Source organism: Falco naumanni, chromosome 11, assembly GCF_017639655.2.
Source record: "Falco naumanni isolate bFalNau1 chromosome 11, bFalNau1.pat, whole genome shotgun sequence".
NCBI lineage: Eukaryota > Metazoa > Chordata > Aves > Falconiformes > Falconidae > Falco > Falco naumanni.
The window spans coordinates 29,528,981-29,545,923 of NC_054064.1; the positions used below are offsets into that span (position 1 = coordinate 29,528,981).

At 59.0% G+C, this 16,943-nt stretch overlaps 2 protein-coding genes across 2 annotated transcripts; both read left to right on the forward strand.

Moving 5' to 3' along the window:
• The first annotated feature begins 3,820 nt into the window (after positions 1 to 3,820).
• On the forward strand, positions 3,821 to 11,513 carry TMEM61 (transmembrane protein 61). The gene is made up of 3 exons (XM_040611290.1): positions 3,821 to 3,881; positions 8,045 to 8,455; positions 10,842 to 11,513. The coding sequence occupies exons 2-3, from the start codon at positions 8,106 to 8,108 to the stop codon at positions 11,125 to 11,127; spliced, it is 636 nt and encodes a 211-aa protein (XP_040467224.1). The 5' UTR covers positions 3,821 to 3,881; positions 8,045 to 8,105; the 3' UTR covers positions 11,128 to 11,513.
• Positions 11,514 to 12,549: 1,036 nt separating this feature from the next.
• BSND (barttin CLCNK type accessory subunit beta) lies at positions 12,550 to 16,470 on the forward strand. Its single transcript, XM_040609833.1, has 4 exons — positions 12,550 to 12,857; positions 13,894 to 13,973; positions 14,398 to 14,640; positions 15,432 to 16,470. Exons 1-4 carry the CDS (start codon positions 12,681 to 12,683, stop codon positions 15,715 to 15,717), a joined length of 786 nt encoding a protein of 261 aa, XP_040465767.1. The 5' UTR covers positions 12,550 to 12,680; the 3' UTR covers positions 15,718 to 16,470.
• Positions 16,471 to 16,943: the final 473 nt, after the last annotated feature.

The window sequence follows — 16,943 nt, forward strand, 5'->3', positions numbered from 1 at the left end:
ATGTACAAAATGGGCTTCTGGAGTCAGTGAGGTCTCCAGGCAAAAACATAGTTGTCCACAGAAAAAGTACTACTTGGCGAACCTGGCCAAAACAAGCAAACACCACTTTGCAGTCATGGGGATGATCAACTTCCACATCCAAATGCTAGGCTTTTCCTGCTGGAGAGCGAGAATGAGGAGTTCCAAAGCCTCCAGCTGCCCATACAGCAGAACCACCACAGAGAGATCTATGGCCAGCTGCAGGTTCAACCCCAAATAATCCTAAGGGCACTGGTGAACATTGCATAATTTGAAGATGTAGGACAAGTATCTTCAATGGCTAGATTTACTGCCTGGGTTAGGTAGGAGTGCCTGAGCCAGTATATCAACTAATGCAACTAATTAGACATTTTAAGAAGTTGTAAATTAAAGCAAAGCTAAAGAGCAGGAAGTTTCTCCCTTGCTTTAGGTGTGCCGGGTGCAGGAACTTCCCATCTGCACATCCTCATGGCTGCGTGCTGCAGCCCCTTATCAGCTGTGCCCCACGGCCTGTGCTAAGGGAGAGCACAAGCTGTGCCAGCCCCTTGGGAATGGCTTCCCTATGGATCCAGGCAACATGGGCACCTTATGCCTGCAGAGACACGTCCCCTAAAGCCTCATCGGTGGCTCTTTAGTGGCTCTGTTATGGACAGCAGCACCCTGGAGGCAGCTGGGCACAGGGAAAGTGGCCCAGGCACCAAATCACCGACGGAGACCTGTGACCTGGCCCAGGGTGTTGATGCTCCCGTCCCAGCTATGAGGGCCCTGGTGGGGAGCCTGGGCTCCTCTTCTCTGGATTTGGTGCCCTGGTGCCCCCGAATTCACTCTTGACTTGGTGCTCTGGTATCAACCACCTTGTCGTGATGGGGTAGAAAGTGCATGCGTGTGCCCACACACACGTGTGCACACGAAGGTACTGAAAAAGCTAACTTAGCCTAGCCTGATTATACAGCGAAATACACCGTTTTACATGTGATTTGCTGCAGCAGCAAAATGTGGTGAATGGTGAATCAAAAAGCAGCACTTTTCCGTGCCGGCAGCGTTGATCAGGCACAGCATTCTTACCTGGGGGAGGCAATTACTGGAACAATCTCTCTCTGTTCCTCCTTTGTTCCTGTTTGTGCAGGGGCTGTAACTGTCTTTTACATCTTCTTGTTTTCTCCACTGTGGTTTCACCATGCATGGGATGTTTTACATATTTTGCACAGATATTCTGTCTTTATTCTGGAGAAGCCCTTTGCCTGTGCCCCATGATGTGCTGCAGTACCTTGTCTACCAGCAGGAAAGCTCTCGGAGAGCAAAAATGTGGTTTGGCCAAGGTGCTGCTAAGGTGACAGAGGTGCTGGCACCACGCAGCGCTTATAGCCTCTACCTTGTTGTGGAATATTTGTTGTTGGTTTGTGGCTGCCTGTAGGCCAGCTCTCTGGGGAAGACAGAAGGTCTCAGATGGTTATGGGGCTGGAGGACTGAAGGGCCAGAGCGACGTGTTGGCACAGAGCCACCTCACTCTCTGCAGCCCTGTGCTTGGAAGAGCACGCAGGACCATGCGCTCACGCTGCCTTGAAGTGCTTCAGAAGTCATTTGACAATCAAATTTCCCTTAAATATAATATCTGAACAGGTAATGAGCAGAAGATGCCTCATTGTCTTTTAACAGTGGATCTGGTGATTCACAGCACCCGCGTCACTCGTGGGTGGTAATGTGAGTGCCCAGCAGTAGTGTGTCTGCGACAGCCCGCCCAGATGTGCACTCCTGGGATCCCTGGGACCAAACTCTGTCCTGCCAAGGAGTGAGTACCACAGTGTTTGGAGGACACCTGGGATTCGTTGTCAGAGATTACACCCTGGGGTTCAAGGACCTTGCTGCATCCCAGCCCAGGGGTGAGGCCACGTCTGAGATGCTGCTGGTAAGCCCCATGCTCCTCTGTGATGGAGGCCCAACCTGCTACAGGGCCAGCCCCGTGTGAACCAGCCCGCCTTGTGCCTCAGTTTACCATCTGCAAAACTCCCCAGTGTCTGCAGGTAAAAGGGGCTGCACACCCACACGTTTTCAGCTAGGCTGAGTGGCTAATAAGCATATAGGAAGCAGATATGAATTCCACAGCAGGGCTTTGCACCAGTCCCTGCAGCCTGTGCAGATAAACCCTGAGCTGTTTTTGAGCCAGCAAGGTGAGGAGCTGCAGGCAGCACAGGAACAGCAGACCCGGGTTCGGCTACGGTGCAGGTGTATCCACAGAAACAGCTTTGTCTGTCAGGGATGCTCAGCTGTAGCTCAAGAGCAACGCGATGGATCCGTGAGCACGCACAGCACGAGCACAGCGTGGCATGGCGGCTGTACATCAAATCTACCTCCGTCTCTGTGGTGAGGAAGTGTGCCTGAGCCAGGTGCCAGTCGCACGGGCCATCCTGAGCCTCAGATCAGAGCATCCTCGTCTTGCTTAATATCCAGGTGTCCTCGTGGGCGCCGTGGGGTCAAAGTGTCCAGTTGGAACAGGGAAAAGGGGTGATACTGGCATTTAACAGAGGTGAGGAGAACTGAAGCAGCCACAAAGCAAGCCCGTGGCAGAGATCCCCCGTGCTGCGGTGTGGGTGTCCCCCCCATAGGACAGTGGTGTGTCCCCCATAGAACAGCGGTGTCCCACCCGTGGGGCAGCAGCATCCGCAGGGCAGCGGTGTCCCAGGCACGGGGCACCACGTGTGGGCTCTGCAGCTCGAAGCTCTCTCCAGGCCCCTGGTCCGCCTGTTCCTTGGCTCCTACACCCAGGGGTGACCGAGCTCTGTGCCCCCCATCCCGTCGGGGCACGGGCAGCGCCACTGCGGCTGAACTCACCCAGCACCACTCGAACCAACACAGGCGGGTCCCATCCAGCCCCACCGGCCTTCCCTGCCCAGCACCGGCCCCGCCGGTCTGCCCCGGCAGCTCAGCTCCTCCAAGCAGCGCGCAGGAGGCAGTGCCTTCGGGGTGTCGCCGCTGCCTTGGCTTTCCCTTTTTTTAATTTTTTTTTTTTTTTTTGGTCACACCCCCACCCCAGGGCTACGGTCCCGGCAGCGCTGCGCCCCGACGCGACTGGACAGGAGGGGAGGGGACGGGAGGGACTGGAGGGGACGGGACGGGAGGGGATGGACGGGATGGACGGGATGGACGGGACGGGAGGGGATGGACGGGACGGGAGGGGATGGACGGGATGGACGGGACGGGACGGGACTGGACGGGAGGGGATGGACGGGACGGGACGGGACGGGACGGGACGGGAGAGGATGGAGGGGACGGGAGGGGATGGACGGGACGGGAGGGGATGGACGGGACGGGACGGGAGGGGATGGACGGGACGGGACGGGAGGGGACGGGACGGGAGGGGACGGGACGGGAGGGGATGGACGGGACGGGAGGGGATGGACGGGACGGGACGGGAGGGGATGGACGGGACGGGAGGGGATGGACGGGACGGGACGGGAGGGACGGGACGGGAGGGGAGGGGATGGAGGGGACGGGAGGGGATGGACGGGACGGGACGGGACGGGACGGGAGGGGATGGAGGGGACGGGAGGGGATGGACGGGACGGGAGGGGACGGGAGGGGACGGGAGGGGACGGGACGGGAGGGGATGGACGGGACGGGAGGGGGCGGGACGGGAGCGGAGCAGCGCTGCGCGGAGCCGGGAGCTGGCGGGGCCCCCCCCGCCGTGCCGTGCCGTGCCGTGCCGTGCCGTGCCGTGCCGTGCCGTGCCGTGCCGTGCCGGGGGAGCGCTGGGGCCCTGCCCGCCCCGCCGCAGCCGCCCGCCCCCGGCCCCGCCCGCCCCGCCCGCCCCGCGGGACGGGCTCCGCGGAGCCGCCGCTCGGCCGAAGCGGGGCTGGCGGCGGCGGGTGAGTACGGCGGCGGGGCCGGGGGCCGAAGGGGGCACGGGCACCCCCCCGGCTTGTCGCTTTGCCAGAGAGGTGGCCGGGGGCACCGACCGCGGCGGGGACGGGTGTCCCGGGGCTGCCACCGGGCGACGGGCGCTTCAACAGAGGGGACGGCGGGTGCAGGCGTCGCGGCCGTCGGGGCGGCCGGAGCGGCGGCTGAGCCCTGCTGGGGGCACAGGGCCTGGGAGCTGGGGGGCTGCAGGGCTCCACGAGGGCTCCCCTCCATCCTCACCTGCCTCTGGGGGGCTGCCGCACCGGTGCTTCTCGGGCGCTCTACGAAAGCGTCGTTCCTGCTGTGGTTTGGATGGGCACCAACCCCCTGACTACTACTGATGATAACAATAATCATCCTTATAACAGCAAATTCAGGTAAAGGCAGGGAGCAATCTGCCTAATGACACGCCTGCACTTCAGCACGTCTCTCCCCGGCGTTTCTCTTGGCACGTCTGTGCGTGGTTAAAGGTCTCCAGCCCATGTGGTGTGGAAGGACAGGCTGCCGGCGTTGTGGAGGGACGGGGTGTGGAGGTGGCTTTCTGGGTGATGGCGGTGGGAGAGATTCAAAACTCTTTTCGATTCTTGTGTTGCTGGATAAGAGTGGTTTTCTGAGTAATGCTTAGTAGACCCTATGAATCACCATCTGCATAACTTTATATGGGGGATGCTATTCTCAGCATCTTACTGGAACTATGTAAACTATTAACATTCGTATCTGCTTGTACATGAAATGTGCAAATCTGTTTCCCTGGGAAGGCTATTTCAGAGCAGGTCAGAGGAGGAGACGGGGCAGAACAAAATGTCAGGGTGGCTCGGTGAGTGGAGATGGGTGTTTGGGAGCTGGCAATTGCCATCTTCAGAGGGGAAGCCCCTCCATGGAAACCTGGGCTGGAAATGCTCACCGGGAGACCTGATGTGCGGGATGCTGAGTGCCCTGGGGGCAGAGCCAGGGGCAGGCTTGGGGAGCGGGGACTTGGGTCCTGCCCTGGCCTCACACCTTGCTTCCTGCCCCTGCTCCTTCAGCCTCTTCTTCCAGCAGTTGGTGGGGCTGAGAAAAACATTGTGAGTCTTTTAAAGAGGCTCGGGAGAGCTGTGCCAGCCAGAGAGGGGGTTTGGCAAGGGGACGGTGCAATGGCAGCGTCACCCAGCGCGGAGGAGCCACCCCCGCACACGCGCTGTGGGAGCACGTGCCGGGTAGGCTGGAGGAGCGTTTTGCGTTGCTCCCCGCGCTGCACTGGTTTTGTCAAGAGAGAAGAGTTTATTCTCTTGAGCTGTCAATCCGTCACCTCCCAAAGGCTCTCCGCCTTCCCTCCACGCCTGCCTCCCCCTCACTGCTACCCCTCCCAGATGTGTGCAGCGCCAGCGGCTGCAAAAATCCCTGTGCCCAAGCAGGGGAATCGCAGCATCTCCCAAACCTCACCAGGGGAATCACAGCATTTCCCAAACCTCACCAGGGGTATCACAGCATTTCCCAAACCCAGCTAGGCTGACCCCAAAATGAGAAGAGTGTTGATGGCAGGAGCTGAACATTTCAACTCTTGGTGCTGTTTCAATCCAGGCTTTCAGTTTGGAGTGACCCATTGGATTGAGAGCTTTGCTGTAGGGTTTTTTGGTTGTGGGTCTTTTTTCCAAATAATGTTGGCTGAAAATTTTCCAGGAAAATGCAATGCTCTCAAAAGGAGCTGGATTCACAGGTCAATAGGGTCCTTGCGCTCTCCTGAACATTCACTGCTGCAAGGCAGCATGAGCCCAGCTTGTCTGCTACGTCCTGCTTGTGTTCAGTGGTGAGTTAGAGGATGCTGATCCCTAAGAGCATCTCGTAGCATCTCTAACCAGTCCCTAACAGTCCCTTCTCTGTCTCAGCTCAGCCAAGCCCCTGCCATTCAGGGGGGAGCATCTAAACATGTCCCGTTGTCATGTCCCAGTGCCGTGGAGGGAAGCTCTGCCTCCTCTCAGCCCAGGAACGCCACCTCCTTCCCGGTGGGTGACTGCACTGCTGCTGGGGATCCCTGGCCATCACCAGCCCGGGCAGCAATTTGGGCTTGTGACCACAAGACGAGAACTGGAGTGTGTTGTTGGGGCTCCCGGTCCAGCAGCCTTCCCACAGGTTTCCTAAAGCTCACTTCTCATCGGATTCCTTCATTAAATGTAGATTAGATCAGATGGCATTTCTTTCACTACAAAGTAATTTGGCTTTCCATGTAGTGGGCCCATCTGATAAATAATGGCTTGAAATAATGTAATCGCACCCGCCATTGATCCCACTGAGTCTGTGCTGGACTTCTGCTCCCTGCCTAGGCTCTTCTAGAGCCTCCCTTGGCTCGGCTCTTCCAGATCACAGGGTACAATTTAAGTCCCTGCTGTAGAAGGCAAGCTGTGCCTGGAGGAATGGAGACTAAAGCCAACAGATCATTTTTACTGACCTATGGGCAAAGTGGTGAAGGTAGAGGTGGGGGCTGAGTGTGGATTATCCAGCTTTCTATCCACCTCTGAGCTTGAGTCCCATCTCTGTCCTGGCTGTTCCCCAGTGTGCAGGCTCTCTGCTGGCACTGCCACCACGAGAAGCCCTCACAGAGGAGTCACCCAGGACTGAATCTGTAAGAGGGTGCTAGTGCTTAACTCTCACATGGTCCAAAGCTTTTTGTCCATCAAAAAGTGGGGGCTGAACCTGCATCTTCTTGCTGGGCATGAGCAGGGCCAGAGAGGATATGGGAGGTTCCACCTGGTTGTTTCGTTAGTTGGGGATCCCCAAGCCCAGGGAGCAGATGCTTGCTCTTTGCTGGAGAAAGCGAGGGGGAGTGAGAGCCCCACAGAGGCCAGAAACCAGCTCCCCCTCTCCAAATTTTCCTTCACCAGGGGAGGACAGTTGCTCTCAACACATGACATTTAGCTGAGAAGTGCCACCAAGCAGGAATGTGCGGCACTGCCTCATCTCCTTGGTTGCCCAACCAACCCCAGACCACCCTGGTAGGGACGGTGAAGGTGGTGGAGCACCTGCGGGATCAGTCGCCCCGGGGAGGTGAGGAAGTGCGCACTGGAGCTGACCCAGGGATGCAAGATTTTGTGTGCCAAAGCTCATTTTGGGTGAAGATTGAGCAGGCTCCTCCAGCGTCAGGATACTTACCCCACCTTCAGAATAACCTGAAGCCCCTCTCTGCTTCTGGAGTGTCTCAGAATGGGACATCACAGCTGGGTCAGTAAGAGCCTCATAGGTCTCAGTGGTCTGCTGCCTCAGCCCCCCCTTACCAGCATAGCAGAAACACCCCCCTCAGCAGTAGGTCATACCCTCTCCGAGGGTTTAGCTTGCATCCCAGCACATTCCTGACTTTGAACGGAGGTACAGGTGGATTTCTGCTGCCATCCTTGCCCTGAGCTTGGTGGCCGCAGGGAGTGCAGCTGTTGCAGGCTCCAGCAGTGACGGCTGAGCTCACTGGGGTCACCGCTCACTCAGTGCCTGAGGAGCCATCCCTAGGTGAGGTTCTCTGGGTTGCCAGCATCTGAGGGTTCCCCCCCCCCGAAATAGCAGCTCTGCGACTTTCAGAGGTGGTACTTGGCTCTTTTCCCTGAGAAAGCAAGAGGCAGTGCAGCCCCAAATCCCCTGGGCTGCCGGCTTTCGAGCAGCAGTGCCAGCCACCTACTGTCACCATGGGACTGATTTACCTCCAGTTTCAGAGGAGAAAACATGTGTGCTGATAATTTGGAAGCGATGACATCTTAAATTAATGTCCTTCTCCCTAACCTCTTCCATAAGCCTTGCTTTGATCAGAAACCCAGCTGGCATTCCTCTGAGCTGGGGAAGCAGTCTGGAATAAAACCCGAAGACAAGAGCTATGCAAATCCCCGGAGCCGCCTCCATAGCTCCCCTGGCTGGGGTTTCCATCCTGCTTCCGTTGTTTCTTGAAAATGAGGATGTTTTTATGAGGCTGTTGGGAAATTTATGGGTCCAAACTGGCAGCTGACTTTGCTGTGCTGAAGGGCTTTCATCTGAGATGGTGGAAATGCCCCTTCTGATAGTCAATAATAAGGCGCTAAAGATTGTGCAATCCCCAGAGAGGTCCTTGCTCAGTAGTTTTCTCCTCTGGCAGCTCTTCCATGACCTTGTCCTGCTCAAACCCTTTCTTGTCTTGCAGGACGTGGTCTCTCTCATGCCTTGTCTCGCTCTTCTCCCCCCCTAAAACCTCCCTCCGAAGGATGGCAGCTGCATCTTTCCGCTACGGCATGACCATCACCGGGGCCGTGCTGCTGGTGACGGGGACACTGTGCTTTGCCTGGTGGAGCGACGGGGAGGTGGGCTCCCCGTCTGGCAGTGGGGCTCGCCTCCTGCCTCCCCGAGAAGCTGAGGCTGTTCCCAGCTCCTCCTCCAGTGCCCTGCTCCGCTCCGTCAGCTTCTTCTGCTGCGGCATCGGTGGCATCCTCCTCCTCTTCGGGCTCCTCTGGTCCGTGAAAGCCAACGCCAGGGTGGTCTCCCGCCGCTACCAGTACCATTTCCCCAGGGACCTGCAGTACTTCACCGCGGAGCCTCTGGAGAAGTGGAACTGCAGGTGGGTGCCACATCTCTGTGCGGTGCTTGGGTAGGAAGAAGTCGAGGGTGGCTTTGAGCGCTCCGGCACGGCCGCGTCCATAAGCCTGTTCTCGGGCTTGCTCGCTGGCAAGCTGGGATGAGCAGTAACGCTGCTGCGCTGCCGGCTGTTGCTCAGACCCTGTCCTGCGCTCTCCTCCTGCTCCTGGAGCAGATGCTCTTGCTCATTAGTGTCAACCCTTGCCCAAGCCCCTGCGCCCCCCTCCCCGCAGGCACCCTCCGTGCCCGCCACACTGGCTGCTCCCACGGCCAGCTCAGTGGCACATGGCTGTCCTTGCCCTGTGGGGCTGTCACCAGGCCAAGGCAGACATCTCCTTAGCAGAGCCACTGAGCAGAAGACCACATTGGTTTTCTGGCAGAAGGTCTGGATTTGGAGGGAGGGGTGGTGTCATCTAGACCTCCAGCTGCTGAAGCTTTCCCCAGTGCCGCAGCTCTGCAGTGCTCTGTGAGGATGGGGGGGTTTATCCTGTCTTTAATGGAAGGAAAATCCATGTTAAAAGGGAGTTAAATGGAACAAAGGAAAATAATCCTCGGATTGGCATTGAGATGGGAGTGTGGGCAGGGTATCCTGCAAAGCCTTTTTTGGGGTGTGGAAAGACCCCTCGGCTCACCCTGAACACCACTGCTGCTTGTTGGGTCCCAGACTCTTCCTGTGTGAGCCAGAGATTTATTCCCCCTTCTTAATTTAAAAGACTCTTGATCAAAAGGGGTTTTTTTTTTTCCAGAGACTGCTGTGGAAGTCGAGCCAGCCAGCCCTTCCCAGTGCTGTTTTATGGGGTCACAGCAAAGATCTTGGCTCCAGCATAAATCAGGCTCTGGGGAAAAGCAGCATTAAAAGAAACTCTTCAGAACATAAAACCGTAAAAATTCAGTTAGGCGGGAGGCACATTCCTCGTCCTCTGGGGGTTTTGGTGCCCATCTGAATATCTGGGGGTGAGATCGTGAGCCTGTCTGAGTAGTCTGGGGGGGTTTCCTCCTGCCATGCAGGGCTTTGCTGTGTCCCAGCAGGGAATGTCCCTTTCCTTGAGGTCCCAGATCCCACACCGGACAGGAAGGCAGTGTCCTGGCACTGCTGGTGCTACTGCAGCTCCTGCAGCCCCAGCTGTGCTGGCATTCATGCAGCAAAGCATCCTGAGCTGGGAGAAATGCCCCGCTCCACATTCCAAGGCAGCATGCCTTGGCAAGCTGAGGCTGTTTGGCAAAAGCCATGGCATAGATACCCAGGGCGGTAGGTCTGGGGCAGGGGGCTGCCAAGTTCAGGATGGAGGCATCCCTGCGGAGCACTGCAGCTTTCCCTTTGGACCAGCTGTGCCCCTCTGATGCCCGCAGACTCCCCGAGTGTGCTGCACTGGGTTTTCATCTGCAAAAACAAGCAGAGATGGGTTGCTTTCAAAGCCCTCCTGGCTTTGGGGCTGCACCGTGTTGCAGGGTTCTGAGCGGGGCCAGGCGCAGGGCAAAGGTTGGGCAGCGGTTTTCCCTGTACACAAGCCATGTTTGCTGAGCAAAGCGCTGCTGGAACCGGCACCAGGCTGGGCCAGTGCATGGAGGGCTCCGGCGGGCGTGAGGGTGAGGTGTGACTGCATTGAACCGGGATGCCTGGCTCTTGCCTGGCTGCTCGTGCCCAACTGGTTGCTCAGCTTCTGGCAGCACCTGTGCTGCAGGGGGTGAGCTGGGGGTCAGGTAGATGATGAGGATGCTCTTCTGCCCATGGGAAGCCTTTTTTTGGGGTGTGGAAAGACCCCAAATGCAGAATGCAGGTGCAGAATGGGGGGCAGATGTCTCAAGAGCCAGCACCTCTGCTGCTCTGCAGTCTTTTGCACCTGCAGCTGTAGCCCTTAACACCGGCGGCGGCAGCTCTTCGAGGCTGCCTTGCCAGGCTGTCCTGCCTCTCCTTGGGCGAGGGGTTAATAAACTCAGTGGGAACTGGGCGGTGTTGCCTTGTCACAAGGTCTGATGGACCGTGCCCTTCCTCCTGCATGGCTCCCCACCCTCCTGGTGCTGGGAAGCAGCTGACATGGTTTTCCCTTGACCCTGGGCACGCGAAACCTGCCTGCGTGCTGTCCCCAGCATACATGTGTCTATCATGCTTAGGGATGCTCCAGCCAATGGGGTTGATGGGGTGCTGGGATTCTGCAGTTGATGGGTGCTGGGATGCTCCAGTTGGTCAGGTGCTGGGATGCTCTGGTTGACAAGGGCTAGGGTGCCCCAGTTGATGGGTGCTGGGATGCTCCAGTTGGTTGGGTGCTGGGATGCTCTTGTTGACAAGGGCTGGGGTGCTCCACTTGTTGGGTGCTGGGATGCTCCAGTTGACAGAGTGCGCTGCTGGGTTTCTTTGTCTTCCCTCGCAGCACCTGGGATGCCAGTGCCATCCCCACCTACGAAGAAGCCCTGACCTGCAGACCTGCCCATGGTGCCCCAGCCTACGTCCAGCCCCCGCGGAGGAAGGAGGAGTTCACGCCGCCCCTGTACCGCTACCTGGAGGAGGATGAGAGCTGGCAGGGCAGCCGCCGGCGCAGCTGCTCCGACAGCGCCTTGTTCCGCCCCAGCCCATCCTGGCTGGAGACCCAGCACCCCGGGGAGCCGCAGGCAACGCCTCCCCCCAGCTATGAAAACATCAGTGTCCGGGGCGTCTGAGCTGGCGGCACCATGGGGCTGGGACTCTGGGGGTGGCTGCCCAGTCTCTCGGCTTTAAACTGAGCCACTTCCTTTGCAGGGGCGAGAGGAGGGTGGGCGAGAAGGGGCGAGGGTCTGTCTGGATTTCCAAGCGATTGTTCCGGGGTTGTTGGGATTGCGGGTCCTGTGGGCAATGTGTTTGGAAGGTGGGGGTAACTGGCATGTTTGAAAGCCTTTGTATTTTTAATAAAACCACTGCTGGTTGCAGATGCTTTGCATTCCCTGCGCTGACCCACCCTGGGGAGCCCGTACCAGGCCAGGGGCTGCCCACTCAAAGAAGGAGCTGTATAATAAAAGCTGCAGCGAAGAAAGAGGAGTCTGGCCAGAGAAAAACCAGCTCCATGCCACCCCGTTCTCTCCTCTGCCTTTTCAATGCTCCTTCCAGCCACATCTCCATCCCTTCCACCTTGCTTTCTGCGCAAACTGCCTTCCCACGCTTCACTTCATTTGCTTTAGAGATGTTCAGTGGCTCGTGCGTGCGTTCAGGGCAGCCGAGTGCACTTGGCATTTCAGGCAGCATCCTATAAAAAGACACCCTGAGCAGCACAGCCCCCTCCTTGCCCACCATGGTCGGGCTTGCAGCCTTGCCCAGGGGAAAGGCCAACTGTGTGTGGGCTGCTCCATCCCCCGAAATAAGGGGGTGCCCTGGGTGCCCTGCAGGGCTGCAGAGCGGCCGTGGAGCCACAGCCGAATGTAATATATTGTTTATAGTATAATATATTATTTTTTGTAAGCCAGGTATATGTGCTCCCAGGTGGGCAGGCAAGCAAGGGAACAAAACGAAGGTTAATTAAAGCCACTGCCACTGTCTGGCTATCAGATGGGGGCGGGGTGGGGTGGGGGAAGGGGACACTTTTTAACATCCCAGCTCCATCTTAAGCAAACACAGGGCACAGGGATGCTCTGTCCTCGTTCCCCCTGGGTGGACCAACCCCGCTTCAGCTTTAGCCCCCAGTTCACAGCCTGGTTGCTGCCCCATCGGTTGTTCCCCAGTACCCAGCTGGAGCGAGGAGGGGGCTATTCCCAGAAAGACCCCAGGGCGCTCCCTCTTTCCCTCAGCAGCCCCACCGTTCTTGAAAACTTGCTGTGCCCTGGCACCCCACTTATTTGGGGCTCTGCCAGCCAGCCCAGCTCCAGCCCCCAGGGCTGGGAAAGTCCCGTGGGATCAGCTGCTCTCCAGGTCCCCATCTCTGCCGACATGCCCCCCTCTCCCTCCCCGTCCCTCCCCCAGGCATGGGGTCCAGCCGCGTGTGCCTGCAGGGAAGGTTACCCGGACACGTGCCGGGCAGCTTCACTGGAGTGTGAACAGTGGGTTGGTGTTTGCATTCATTACAAACCCATTAAAAACTGGCTGGCTCAGCCCTGGGCAGGACCAGGCTCAACGTGCAGCTGCTCCTCAGCCCCTGGCAGCCTCCACTCCTCGCCTTACCCTGGAGGTGTGCTCAGTGGGCAGCAGCCGCAGGTACACGGGCTTCCCGGCGTCTCTCCTCCCCTGCCTCTCCCACCTGGTGCCCATGGCGGAGGACAAGACCTTTCGTTATGGGTTCATCATGCTGGGTTTCTTCCTGGTGATGACGGGGATGTTCATCATGAGTGTGGAAAAGCCCCAGATCTACATCACTTTCTGCGCCCTGGGTGTCCTGCTCATAGCTGTGGGCATCACCTGGAGCATGTGCCAGTGCTACCCGAAGGTAGGGGCCATCCTGCCACCGCGTGCCTTGGGGGGCTCGAGGGCTCAGCTGGGTTTGGGGGCTTCAGCTGCTGTGAGCGTGTAGCCTCAGGAGTGGGGTAGTGGCATGTTCTGGGGGAAAGCCAGCTGGGGTGATTTGGAGTGGGGGTGCTGGTTTGGGAGGCTCATGCCCTGCTATTCCTCCCTGCTGATGCCTTCAGGATGTGGCCCTGCTTCCTTGCCCCCCCCCCCTCCATAGCCCTGCATCTCCCTGAGCTTTGCTTCCAAGCGGGCAGCCAGGAGTAAGCCCAAGGAGATCAGCTCCCATACAAACCCCCTCCAAACCAGCCCCTTCCCTGCAGCTGTGGGGGATGGGGGCTTGGCGGGCTCCCGGGACTTCAGAGAAGGGGCTGTGGGGGTCCGGAGGGGCCCGGCCCCCCCGAGTGCAGCCCTCACCTGCCGGTCTCCTTGGCAGAGGGCACTGCTGGTGCGCCGGGACAGCCACGCGTCCCTGCCCCAGGAAACAGAGCTGGCAGAAAAGGCTTTTTTCCAAGGAGAGAGCGGCTGTGGTGCTGATCTGGGCACTACTGGGTGGCCTGGCCACATCTTGGCTGCACCCCAAAATGTGAGCTGGTGCACGGGACCCCGGGACTGGGGACCAGCTGAGTGCCCTGGGACAGGGTGAAGCTGACCCCAGCTCCCCCCAAAGCCAAGCTCAGCCCCAGCGAGGAGGGAGATGTGGCTTTGTCACCATGCTTAGGGAACCCTCAGTGTTGTCCCTGGCCACCGACCTCCCCCATGGGCCCTGGGATCCCCCCAAGCTTGGGGACACGCATGTCCCCACTGGAGACAAGGCACTGAGAGCGGGGCCGGGCTGGGTTCATTCAATCCCTTACTGATTTCCCCCAAAAAAACATTTCCAAGCAAGATAACCAAACGTGCTGGGAAAAGGCCACAGACCCAGCTGAAGGGACACTCCAGCCTTTTTGCCACGAGGGCCGAGAGTCCCCGTGATGCCCAGCGCAGCCCCCCTGGCTCTGCCTTTCTTTTCCTCGCAGATAACGTTCATTCCTGTGAACCTTGAGGCTGAGCAGTTCCTGGACCATAAATCCATCGTTCTGCCGGAGGGGGACACATGGTAGGTCCCAGCACCCAGCCCCAGCTGCAGTTTCCCTTTTGGCAGGTGCTTTCATCTGTACACACAGTTATCTGTGTGCCCCCGGGACAAGGGCAGCATCGGAGCACACTGGCACTGGGGACAACTGCATCCATTGCAGGAAAACATGACAAGCAGGGTCTCCCCTGGGGTGGGGGAGGCAGGGGCTGGCGGAGCCCCCGTGATGCCGGAGCTGGAGTGATGCTGGGGGATGCAAAGCACCCAGCTGCATTCCTGCGGGCAGCCCCCTGCCAGGACCTTCCGGCCCTGCTGCTGGTGTGGGCAGGGATGTGGTCCCAGTGGCTTCTACAGCATCTGATGGAGCTCTGCCTGCGTGTTCTGAGCATCTCCCGGCTCTGTGGGGGTCCAGGTCCTGCTCAGCACCCTGTTCCTCCTTTGCCTGCAGCCTGATTGCAGCCTGCCCCAAGCAAGAGGCCACCAGCACCTACGAGCAAAGCCTGCCGTCCTACGAGCAGACCCAGGGGCAGGCGCTGGGCTCAGCCCCACTCCCACCCACGGCCCATCCCAGACCCCGCCGCTGCTCCCAGCCAGCCGTGCAGGCCAAAGCAGAGGTGCACCGGGAGCTGGGGGGTGCGGGGGACCCCCCCCAAGAGCTGGCGCCTCGGCTGGAAGAGGCAGAAGGCAGCTGGTACGTGATGCCTGTGGGGTCCGGGTGGCACTGGTGGGATGTGGGGTGAAACTGGGGGTGTGTGGGCGTGTCAGACCACAGGCATGGGGGAAGGAGAGGAGGCAGAGGGGTCTCTGCTGCTCACACAGCACTGACCCCCAGACCCCCAGCCCACTAGAGATGCGTCTCAGCCCATGGGGAATCTCAGTACCAATATATTTAACAGGAGGAAATCTGGATTGCCTTTGGTTGTAATTTGCTTTTTGCCTTTATTAATTTTATAAATACAAACTATGTCCCTCACCAGAATAAATTCCATGTTCCTGGTCAGACTTAGATAGAAATGAGATGCTTGGTACATGTTCCTCAAACGAGGTGCTGTGTATGATGCCCAGGCTTGGTTTGGGATTGGAAAGCACTTTGCAGGTGATGGGGGTGATGGTGCACCCTCGAGGTGCAGCACTGGGGCACCCCCTCTGCCACAACACAGCTACAGCTGGGACGGAATGCTCCTCTTTCCCCTGGGACGCAGGCACAGCATGAGGGCAGCCCTTACTTCATCCCATGGGCAGGAGAAGGAACCTGGCAGGCAGGTTGTCCCCATAAAGGCATTAGGGGGGGCTGAGGTGGGGCCCTCCCAGGACTCCCCAGCCACCCAGCAAGGGGACTGGTGATGCTGGGATGCTGGCTGAGCAACACTGAGGCCAGCCCTGGGTCCAGCAGTCATCAACTCCAGGGGAAACCCCAGCTCATCTGTGCTTAGTGTAACCCCTGTGCTGCCCACTGCCCACCAGCCCTCCCTGTTCCCGTAGCTCCCCCTGGACAGCCCCGGGGGCCGCGCCGCTGGCATCCCTCCTGGAGGACATGGACACGCCATCGCTGGGGGGCTCCGTGCCCAGCAGCCCTGTGCCACGGGGCCGGCACCCACCGTCTGCTGCCCATTCCGGCTGCACCCTGACCAGCTCCCCAGCATGGGGAGAACACCCCAGTTCGTCCCACGAAGGTGCTGGGGAGGAGGATGACTTCTATTATGGGCTCCAAGAGGGGCTGGATTCTCTGCTCAAGGATAGCGACTGCCTTTTTGAGCCTGAAAACTGATTTCCTGGAGAGAATGGCCACTTGGCACAGACTCATCTCGTGGAGGGGACGTGAGCATCACAGCCTGGAAGGGGGGGGCTGGGGCTGCCCCTGACATCGAAGTGCCTGCAGCAGTGGAGGAGCCCCCAGGCTCCTGTCTGTGCCATGCTGCGGCCCTGGCGCCCACCCAGCCGCACGGGAGGCTGCCGTCCCGCCAAACCCAAGGGGAGCACCGCTACCTCCCAAATTTCTGCAGCAGAGGGGACAAGGTCTCCCTGGCCAGAGCCCTTTGGGTGGGCGCAGATAAGTGCAAATGCTGGGCAGGGCAGGATCTGGGCTAAATGGTGTGCTTAGGAAGGGAAAAGATCATTTTCTCCACATGTCAAAGCCCCCTTGGAATTAAAAGTAGATCCTGAGCATCCAGGCAGCCTTCATGTCTCCAGGATAGGAGAGGGCTGGTGGGGTGGCAGACTGTGCTGCCCCCCATTTCCTGCACAAGGACCAGATGCCAACACCACTGGGGACTGAGGGAGGAGGACTCGGCTGAGCCGAAACCCCAGTGACAGCTGTGGCTTCCAGAGGGCCACTCGGGGTGGTGGCTCTGGGCAACTTCTTCTCTCTCTGCTGGGCTGGTGTCAACAGCCGCAGCGCTGCGGGTGGCTTCGCATGCCGGCGCCCACCATCCCCAAACTCCCTCTGAATAATAAGTGTTCATTTCAAGTCACGTTGGCGGTGCTAAGTCTGGTTTGTCACCACGACAGGGGAACACGGTGGCTTTCCGCAGCCTGTTTGCAGCACACAGAGATGGCAGCGCTGGCGGGAGCTGCGACCTCCACCTGCCCTTTGGCTGCTCGGAGCTGTGGGGACATGCGTGGCTGAGCCTCCCCAGGGCAGCCAGGTTCGGATCAAAGCATCAATGGATCCATCAGGATGGGGGTGCTGAGAGTCCCTTGCCCTGTTTTGGGAAGGCTGAGTGGATGCTGCATGTGCCCGGCATGGCCCCAGGCGGCTTGGGAGCACCTCTCTGCTGGCAGACAGGTCTTCAGTGAATTTATGTGTGTTGACAAGCCCAAAAGCCAGGGAAAAGCTGTCCTCTGGCACCCGAGGGGGATGGAGCATGGGAACCCTGGAAACGACGCGCCCTGTGCTCCCCTGCCGCCCAGGCAGTGCTTTGCTGGTATCATCCAGGGTGGTGCAAGAAATGGCTCTACATGGGGGCTTCACGCCCCTGTGACACCCTTCCTGCT

Bases quoted from the DNA above. Each gene is read 5' to 3' on its own strand.
- TMEM61 (XM_040611290.1), top strand. From the start codon at position 8,106: ATGGCAGCTGCATCTTTCCGCTACGGCATGACCATCACCGGGGCCGTG. The intron at 8,456-10,841 runs GTGGGTGCCACA...CTTCCCTCGCAG, and splicing joins CTGGAGAAGTGGAACTGCAG to CACCTGGGATGCCAGTGCCA.
- BSND (XM_040609833.1), top strand. From the start codon at position 12,681: ATGGCGGAGGACAAGACCTTTCGTTATGGGTTCATCATGCTGGGTTTC. The intron at 12,858-13,893 runs GTAGGGGCCATC...TTTTCCTCGCAG, and splicing joins TGTGCCAGTGCTACCCGAAG to ATAACGTTCATTCCTGTGAA. The intron at 14,641-15,431 runs GTACGTGATGCC...CTGTTCCCGTAG, and splicing joins GAAGAGGCAGAAGGCAGCTG to CTCCCCCTGGACAGCCCCGG.